At 58.4% G+C, this 9833-nt stretch overlaps 1 protein-coding gene across 2 annotated transcripts; it reads left to right on the top strand.

The window, feature by feature from the left end:
• The first annotated feature begins 611 nt into the window (after positions 1-611).
• Positions 612-9275, top strand: LOC113405840 (SLAM family member 5-like). Of its 2 annotated transcripts, none has more exons than XM_026647103.1 (5): positions 612-828; positions 3040-3366; positions 4367-4633; positions 8134-8400; positions 8827-9275. In XM_026647103.1, exons 1-5 carry the CDS (start codon positions 768-770, stop codon positions 8922-8924), a joined length of 1020 nt encoding a protein of 339 aa, XP_026502888.1. In that variant the 5' UTR covers positions 612-767; the 3' UTR covers positions 8925-9275. The 2 variants fall into 2 exon arrangements, with proteins under 2 accessions (XP_026502888.1, XP_026502887.1); XM_026647102.1 differs by having other exon boundaries at positions 8134-8412.
• The last annotated feature ends 558 nt before the right edge of the window (positions 9276-9833 follow it).

Here is a 9833-nt window from a genome sequence, read left to right as displayed (position 1 = left end):
CTTATTAAACCTCACCAAAAATCTCTCTTCTCTTTAATAACTTGCCTCTTTTCTTTCAAACTAACCCTTTAAAAACAAAAATCTTTATTTTTCTTTAAGTTCTCTATTCTTTAATAACATGCCAAACTAGGCCTTTAAAATCATCTCTCCTTACTCAACCTCACCAAACAACCTTTCTTTCCTTTTTTTCCTCTAAACCTTACCCAAGCATTCTTTTTTTAATCTTTAAGCTCTCTCACTCTATTCTTCCAAGCTTTTTCTCATGGAAACCTGTCAAAAAATACATGGTGATGAATGCTATCGAGGTATATGCTACTGTCGTGTCAAGGGGCCCCAGGGTAACTGTGAATTCCTAGCGTGACAGACTCTCCGGTGCAATAGACAGAACCATCCAATAACGCAGGAGCTGTGTCCGTTTTAGACCCACCCGCCGCCCCTGAGCAATTAGAGGACCCTGGCTGAGTGTAGCCCTGCGCGCAGAGTGACACACCCTGTGGGGTTTAGGGAACTTGGCTGCTTTGAGCTCATTGGGTGACTTACCCCAAGAGCTGAGTCACATCACGGCCAGTGGGGTCTGGTCTTGCCAAATCCCATCTCCCAGTGGAGAAATTGCAGAGCCGCAGGGCGATTCGTTTCTTTGCAGTCCATCCTCAGCCACAGAGGGTAGCCAGGATCGCCCTGCCAGCCAGACGTCCACATCCGAACCGCTCCAGGCTCTGGCTCCATTTGGTGAGGATCTCCGACGCCCGCTGCCCTACGCTGTCAGGATGGAGGGGGCTCTTCTTCGACCTTCTTTTCTTTTGCTTCTTCTGCTCTTACAGCTTGGAGGTGAGTGATCTGTCTGAATTAGAGTGCAGGAAACAGTGACCGCGGGTCAGCCACAAACCCCGCGCCTTGGGCAACTGGGAGTCTAGGGTTTGATTCAATCCATTTGCCTTCTTTTCCATGTAGAGTTAATCCAGCCCTGCAAACAGCTACTCAGCCAGGGCTGAAATAACCGGGGGGGTGTGGGGGCTGCATGTCGGGACTGAGGGGCATCAGCAGATCTGAAGGAGGGAAGGGGAGTCCAGGGCTGGAATGTGGGGGGGCTCAGGGCTGCATGTCAGGATTGAGGGGCATCAGCAGAGCTGAGGGAGGGAGGGGGACTCCAGGGCGGGAAGGGGGGGGCTGCATGTTGGGATTGCAGGGCATCAGCAGAGCTGAACAGAGATAGAGCCCGGGGCAGGAATAGCCCTGCACTCCCAGCTCACCTGACCCTGCAGGGTCCCCTCCTCTCCAGCAGCTGGGGGCAAGACCCGTGGGAAGCTACACAGACCCCGAAAAGCCTGGAGGGGGGGGGCGAGGGAGGGGTCTGGCCAGGCCTGAGAGTGCCCCTGTGGTCTTGGGGGACCATCTCCCCGCAGCAGGGGGCAGAGGGATGACGCTGGGAGGGACGCTCTGCATAATGGCAGGGCAAAGCATAGAGAGTTGTGGGGGGACCTCTGGGGCAGAGAGACAGGAGGACTTGGGGAAGGGAAAAGGAGGGGTCAGGTTGTGGGGCTGGAGGCTGAGAGGAGGGAGGGAAGGGGATTCCTGCGAGGTGGCCGTGTTGCAGCAGGGGATGCTCTGAGCGCTGGTCCCTAGGGGTAGCGGGGCAGGGTTATTACTGCTTCCCTAGCAGCTCCCGGCGGCTGCTCGGGGGGATCCGCACGGATTAGTGCTTCCTGCCCCAGCTCCCCACCCCCTGCACAGGGACTGCCGGGGCCCAGCCACACTGGGAGCGTGACCTGCACACAGAACCACAGCAGGGCCCTCAGACTACCCAGACCGCTGGAGAGGGAGCGAACGAGAGCCCGGCTCAGGAGTGGGAGGGGAGAGGAGAGGGGCTTGGGGTGGGGAGGGGGCGATTCCCCAATGACAGTCACGAGGCTGAGATGAAACGGTCCCTCCTTGCGCCTGTACGACAGCTGGGCCCGGCCCAGCGTGAGCCACGGGGCGGGCGGGACCGACCTGACCCTTTGGGTCGACCCGTCTCATGCACACCAAGAAGATTTTTCCAAGACCCCCTGGTCGGGCCCGATCCTCCGCGGCCCTGCATGTAAAATGCTCCCGGATCACACCAGGGGCATTTCACACTGGCTTTGCCCTGGGGGAAGTGGTTACGCAAGACGCAGCGCGATGGAGAATGAGGCCCAGGATCTCAGCCTGCATTTCGTCGCTCGTCTGCTTCCCAGCCCCTGAACCGCTAGTGGGGATGTGGCAATACCAACAGAAATGCCACGTTGGCTACTTCCGGCCTGGGAGGCAGTTACCAGGGCTGGTACTTGCCTCTCCCAGGAGACCTGCTGCCCTAAGGGGTTTGAAGTTGCCCTTTGAGGTTCCCCCTGGCACCAGCAGGGCCCGGCTGCTAAAGCGCCTGGCAGATAATTTGCTAGGTGGAGATACTGGCAAGACCATTTCTGTGGTAGCAGGTATTCCCTCTGCTATAGTGGTTACGGCACGACCCACCATTCCCCAGCACCGGGGCGGGGGGGGGGGGGGGGAAGAGATGGGTGGGCATGGAGATAGACAGACAGATTTGTTCAGCTGTTCAATGGGCTGTAATAGGATCATCAGCTTCCCATGGCTTCGTGGATAAAACCCCTGGAAAAGCATCTCCCGCTCTAGCCCAGTGAGGGTCTTTGTCCCTTTTGAGGGTCTTTTATCTAGAGGCTGCTCCCCATGCAAGGGTAAGAACCCTCTACTGCTACCAGATCTCTGTCCCCCAAGAGCGGATGTGTTCCAAAGCCAGATCCGGCTCTCAACCTCACAAATGGCCCCTTGCTCTGTAATATCCAAACCAATGCCCCAGGGGGGAAGGCTGCCTGGCCATGGGACGTTTGACATCCAGATCTGCAATCTGTGGGTTTTGAGCCCAGATCCAGGGGAAACAGTTTCTCCCACTCCCGTAATCCGTGACTCCCCCTGGTTCCTGTGGGAGCCTGAACGGCGACCGGGGAGGGAACTGGCCTGGTGCGTCCATGGTAGATCTATTCCCTGTTCTTCCCTCCCGTGCACCAGAGTACTCCAGAGCAGCCGCAGACGAGACGGAGCTGACCGGGATTCTGGGAGGATCGGTCACTTTCCCCCTGAGGATCTCAGCAGCACAGAAATTTAAAAACGGGGCCTGGTCGGTAAACACAAAGAGTCTAGTCACCGTCACCGCAGGGAAACCTCCCCGCGTCCTGGTGTTTGACCCATCCTACGAGGGACGCCTGCGATTCTCTGATGAGAGCTACTCGCTTCAGATCACCGACCTGAGGATGGAGGACACGGGCAGCTACACCGTCGAATTCAGCACAGACAAAGAGCAATTCGCCTACAGAGAATTCACGCTGCACGTGTCCAGTAAGTGCTGGGGCAGGGGGATCCCTGAGGGAGCCTGGAACCCACCCTGCTCAGGAAACTCACAGCCGCTGGCAAACAACTCCTCTTCCTCCACCTGGTGCTTGTCTCTTCTGCTGCTCACCAGCCCTGTCTCCCTGCTCCTCCGTCTTCTGCAGCCCTTTCCCTCTCGTGCTCTGCTGCAGCTTCCTTCCCCCATCCTGGCCCCTGCCCCACACGGCCCTGGCCCATCAGAAACCCAAACTCCTCTTGGAATTGAGGTTTTCCCCCACCCCACCAGGGCTCCACTTCCTGCTCTGCTTGCCCCATCCCCCATCCCACAACTCCAGCGCTGGTCACCCTAAGGGAGTTAGTCAGGAACAACGTTTCCCTTGCACGGGGCCATTTCGACATCTGCTTTTGTCCCAGATCGGGATGTGAAGTAGAAATCTGTCAATAACCAAAAAAAAAAAATTGTGGCATGAAAAGTTGCAAAAGATCCCATCAGGAAATTAAACATTTTGACATTTTCGCTCCCTCTGAAACACGAGGTGTCGAAATGCTGATCGGTTTCCACAACGACCTTGCCAATTACAGTGGACTCCAATGGGAGGAGGGGAAAGTCTGTTTGAAATGCAACGTTTGGGGTTTGGCTTTGAATACCTGCTTCAGAAAACTGAACATTTTTCTTGGCATCAACTCCCGCCCCCCCCCCCCCCAAAAAGGCAATTTTGACTAAACCAAATTTCCAGATGGAAAAGATGTTCATTGGAAAATTTCAACCAGCTCAAACCCCCAACCGATCCCCAAGCTAGGCCCCCCTGCACCTCGCCAAATGATCCCTCCTTCGTCCTCTCCCTCCCAGCTGTGCCATTACCTTCATGTCCCTCTGCCCCTGCTCCAAGCGTGCTGCAAAGATGCAGAGGGCTCCCTGCGCGCTGCTCCCCCAGCAAATCCAGGCAGCAGCTGGTAAGTTGCTGCAGGGATTTCAGCCTGTTCTGTGTTTCTCCCCCCCCCCACACAGAGGGACAACTGCCACCCACCATCGCCTGTGACTCAGTGGCCTGTGAGGATGATGCCTGTATCTACACCCTGCGCTGCACCGTCAGGGATGGAAGGGAGAACGTGACCTACAGCTGGAGTAACGCCCCCAGCAGCGTTCTGTCCACGGACTCCATCGTGCACATCCCTCAGCGGCACCAGGCAGCTCGGGAGGACGTCACCTGCATGGCACGTGCCCCCGACGGGAACAGCTCCAGGAGGACGGTCTCCCCGAAGGACTTCTGCGCAGGTAATGCCCTCCGCAGGGAAACACTGGAGAGAGCTGGCATCGGGTCCCCGCCTCGGCACTCACCCCACGACTATTTCAATGACACCACTCTGGTCTCCAACACTTTTGCACTTAAAGGGGCCGCGTCACCCCAGGAATCCCCTGCCCCACCTCCCACTCTGAGAAAGCTGCTGCCCCCCAGGGAGATATCAAGGGAAGGGTCTGGAGCGTCCCTGCGGCTGGGCCAGTGCAGAGTCATGGGGCCGCAAAGAGAACCGGCACGAGAACAGCTCCGTAGCCGGTGGGTAGAGAGCTCCCCCCGGAGCAGGGAGCCCCAGGATCCGATCCCCTGCTCCAGCCACTCATTAATCAGAGATCCAAAGAGCCCCCCGCCAGGCTATCCCAGAGCCCGGTAGTTATATCACTCACCAGCGAGGTGGCAGCTCCCTGTTCAAACCCCTTCTCCCACCCAGGGGAGGACCCTCACCACGGGGCTACACGGTACAAGGGGAGGCCTCGGCAGCCCGCGCCCAAGAGAGAGTTCCCAGCTGAGAGTCCCCAGCAAAGACAGGCAGCAAAGGGGGAGGATGCCCCATCCCGCCAGCATCTCCCATTGACTAGCCTGGGGGCTCCCTGCCCAGTGCGAATCTCTTTGTACCTGTCTGTCCCCATTCATCGCACGGGACACCCGGGCGCCAGACTCAGGCTTGTGAATCTCAGTGGCGTCCCAGGCCCCTCAGAGTCAGAATCGGCGGCTCCCAGCATCCCTACGTTCCTTTGTGACCCCAGCCCTCGGGGTTCGTCTTGCGCAAGCCCCTCATGTGTCTCTAGTGTCAGACAGATGGAGCAATAGTCGCATGACATCACGGTAATGACGCCACAGCCGGAGCTTTACTCATTCCCGCGTGCAGCTGAGCATTGCCACGCCGTCTGGTCCATTGCTCACCAGGCCAGGAGACTGCGGACTGTTAAAAAATATTGTCAACGAACCAGGTCCCAGGAATGGTCTGGTGTTGGGACCAACGCCGCGGCTCACATGGAGGCTGCCTGGGCTTTGACGACAAACGAGCATTCACGCCCTCGGTGGTCTGGCCGTGCTGCCCGGACATGGCAGCTTCTCACAGGGGAAGCTGAAGATCTGACAGTTTTCTCTCCACACGGGCCAGAAGGGAAGAGCGTTGTCCTGGTGTTCAAAACCAAACAAGACCCAGCAGCCTTTTTTCAGCATCGTTAGCAGAGCCACGCCGAGAACGTCTCATGGTACTCGCTGGGCATCTTCTACCAACCGTCTCAAAGATCTTCCAATGTGCAGCCGCGGCTGGCGGACAAGGGGTGGCCAAGTGCGGATAACCCACTGTGCCATCGAACGTGAATCTCAACATTCAGTTCACTGCTTGAACCCGGCGTTTAGTCCATTCAGAACGTGGGAAACGACACTTCTGCGTCGTCTGATGCCCAGCACGGGTTCCTGAACGTTCAAACACGTTCTCGTGAGCGCAGGGAACACAGTCCACTTACAAGAGCGGACGCGAGGAAGGAAAAGGGACGATATCACGGAAAAACGAAGGGATCACTCCCGCACTGACGGGGTGTTCACCCTACACCGCCGCTCAAGGAGTAAAAGGGCTCAGGAGGGGCTACCTGACAGGGTGGGCTGCACCTGGGTAAGGTGTGGGCTGGATAGACAGCCCGAATTGAGCCTGAAGCCCGGCTGGGCTGGTATAAAACCAGGGAGAGGAAAGCAGCAGAAAGGGCCGGGCGGGGCCAGGGGCAGAGTCACAGTCACTCTCGGGGTTGAGAGAAGGGAGCAGCAAACACCAGGCCACCTGGACCTGAGCTGGTGACTGTAGGGAGCCGGTGTAGAGGGAGGGAGGGCCTGGCCCGCGGGGAGGGTAACAGGGGCAGGGCAATGGATTTTGAAGACTTCCTGAGGCGGTTTATTTAGCGAGACTCTGATCCCCGTGAAGGGAGGAAACTGCAGCAGCCTGGCCTGAGGGTCAAGCCACAAAGAGGAAGCGCTGGAGCTCGCGGAGCAGGAGAGAAGCCACCAAGTGCGCGACTGGGACAAGGGAGCCAAGAAACCGCAAGCGGCGGCGGCAAACCAGCGGTGAGCGAATCCCCCGGTGAGCCACAAGGAGGCGCCCCAGCCGTGAGTGGCGTGAACCCCGTGAGACACACCCCCTGTTGTCTACCTTCTAGATCCATGCTTCCAAGACGTCTGCAACGGTGATTCCATTTCTGCTTGTGACCTCAGAGCGTCCCATGCGAATTTTAAAGGCTAAACCAGCGAACAAACCGTTCGGATGGCGGTTGCAAGTTATGGCACAAACGGCAGCCCGGCCAGCCGTAAAACAGTGCGGAGTGCAATCCCCGCACTTAAATCAAAGCAGCGTCCGCCTTGCAATCTAGCTACAGCGGCAGAAACGCCTGTAACACTTTAAATGGCTCCGTTGGCCGGTTTGGGGATCCTGCACTGAAAATCCAGAAAGTGACGGAAAGTCTCCCCTGCTGTGTAAGATGAGAAAAGAAAATGGCAGGTGAAGAACTGACCCAATGTTCATCCAAGGAAGAGGAAGAAGGACACACGGATGAATTCGCTGACGGGGATGACGGCTGGGACCTACACGAAACAGATAAAGAAAAATAAGAGACTGCCAAGCGAGCTGCTCGAACAGCTGGCCAGCTGCCCGCCTAGCTTACGTGCCGTTAAAAATGGATTTTGTTCTTTCTTTTTCTTTTATTGCTGCTTCATTTCATTTGTCTTTGCTTTTGTAACTGTTCAGTCTCGACTCACGTTCACAGTGAAGAGGTAACAGAACGTTGCTAGAAAAGGGACCAGGAATCATTCGTCTTTCCTTTTCTTACAACTTCGGTTCATTGGGATTTGCCCTTTTCTGAGTTCAAATAACGGAACTAAAGTTCAATACCCGCCTCCCATGGTACTGAAGACCCGGGCAGGCTAAGCCTCCCCTAACCCAGGCCCTGGCCCCACCTGTGCTTCACCCCAAGCCGGCGGGGGCTGAGCTCCAGCCAGTGTCCAGGGGTTGGGGTGGCCTGTGGCTCCTCCAGCCACGGGGGGGGGAGGCTCCGGGCTCTGGCCGCTGGGGTGGGGGGGGCATGCTTGGGGCTCTGGCTGCGGGGAGCGGGGGTGCTCAGTTGGAAGAGGTGGGGCTGTCATGCTAGCCTCCCTGAAGTGGGAGTTCACCCACCATCCCTGGTCAGTAACTTTTTGGGGGGGCGATTAAACAGAAGTCGCTAAGGCTAAGCGGACTGGAGCCCACGGCCGTATTTTGTTACCGGTGTTCCTGTTCTAATACGTCGGTGCTTTACGGTGTTTTTGACAGTATTTGACCAATGTTTGACCAGCCATCTAGGGGCAGATGCTCCACCCACCCCTGCTCCAACCATGCTGGGCTGGGGCAGAGGCTCCTGCCCTCGGCTTCCTCCTGCAGTTCCAGGCAGCTGCTAGGAAGCTGCGCCAGGGATTTTATCCCGTTTCTCTCCCCCCTTCCCCCTCGCAGAGCAAGTGCCGGCGACAACGATTGTCTGTGACTCGGTGACCTGTGACAATGGAACCTGTCACTACACCATGCGCTGCGTGGCCGGGGAGAGAGGGGGACAGGTGGCCTACAGCTGGACTCAAAAGGACAGCGGCGTGGTCGTATCCACCAGAGCCACTCTGCGCGTCTCTCGGAGACCTTTCGAGGCTCTGCCGGCCGTCATCTGCACAGCCCGGCACCCCGCCAGTAACAGCTCCAGGATGATCTCCCCGAAGGACCTGTGTCCAGGTAACCCCCCGGGTAAGCGCTGCCGGGCACGGGGAGAGCTGGGCTTTGCTCTGAGAGCTCAGGGGAAGGGTCTGGAACATCAGCGGGGCAGGGCCCAGGGAGGAGTTCAGCTGCTCACAGGCAGAGCAGGGACTCAGGCTGGGGGGACCGAGGGGCCCCATCACTTCCCACTCTCCTCATTCTGCTCCGGGTCAGAGTCGTCAGGCACCGAGCTCCTGGGCAGAACGGACTGCGACTCCCCAGAGGAGACGCCGGCAGCGAGGCCGGCACGGCCCTGCCCAGACCCAGCCCTCTTGCCCCATATGGAATGGGGGAGAAGGTCCCCGGGTATCCCAGCTCCTGCCCCAGCCACGCTCTAGTGGTGCAGCTACCCCCCGGCATCGCCGGTCCCCGCCGACAGGACCTGACCCCATCGCTCTTGTTTAGATTCCCCACCAGACCGGTCCCTGGCCTCGTTGCTGTCCTACCACCTCATCATCCTGCTGCTGGCGCTGGGAGCCCTGAGCGCCGGCCTCATCGTGTAGCACGGCCTCCCCGGCAGGGAGCAGAGATGGGACCAAGACCAGAGGAGCTTCCACTGCGACTGCCAATCCCACCAGGCACAGGCATTCCCCAGCCTGCCAGGCCAAGGGATGCAAGGGTGGGAGGATAGGGGACACTCACTTGCAGCGTCCGAAGGGTTAATGTCACTGCGTGGGGAGCGAAGCAGAAACACTGGGTCCGGCAATGGGGCTGTCAACTATCTGAGCCTATGGTGGATCTCGTTATTCACATAAATATCTGGGATTGGTTGTATTTTAATACGGAGGATATCTGGTAGCAGTGAGTTCCACAGGTTAACTCCCCATCTCATAAATAAAGTCTCTGCCTTTTGACTCCGCGGTATCATGATCTCTGCATCTCTGGCTTACGCCTGCTCGTGGCATCACCCTCCTTGTGGGGTTTTCTGAGGGGGTGGCAAGAGGGAAGGGAACGTTTAGGCTGAAGCTTGGGAGAGGTCATGCCCAGGCAATGAGGTGTGGCCCCGTGGGGATCACCGCTGCCAGGGAGGGCCTGTCCTAGCCAGGCTGGGGCTGCGGGAAGCAGTGCCCGGTGGGCGTCGTGGCCGAGGCAGGAAGGGCTGGTGCATCGGGTGGCTTCTCTCATCCTGCTGCAGGCGGAACAGTGATGGGAAGGAAGGTGGCACTTGAGAGCGGCTGCCGTGTGCTTCTCTCACAGCCCTTGTGGGGCGACCCCGGCGAGGCCGGACACGGCTGCCCAGGCACGGCTCAGACAGGGGGGCGCCCAGAGGGGAAAGGAATCGCTGCTCGCCCCGCACAGACTGGGAGATGAGCACTCGCCCGTCACCTGCCCAGCCAGGAAGCCAGGCTGCCCCCCAGCGACAGCTTGCTGCCTCCCCCTCTAGCAGCCACGGTCTGCGTGCCTGGCCCTGG

The sequence above is a fragment of the Terrapene carolina genome, unplaced genomic scaffold (assembly GCF_002925995.2).
Source record: "Terrapene carolina triunguis isolate 2854851 unplaced genomic scaffold, T_m_triunguis-2.0 Scaffold51199, whole genome shotgun sequence".
Classification (NCBI taxonomy): domain Eukaryota; kingdom Metazoa; phylum Chordata; order Testudines; family Emydidae; genus Terrapene; species Terrapene triunguis.
The sequence above is the reverse complement of the archived record's forward strand: the minus strand, read 5'-3'. Positions and strand labels throughout refer to the sequence as shown.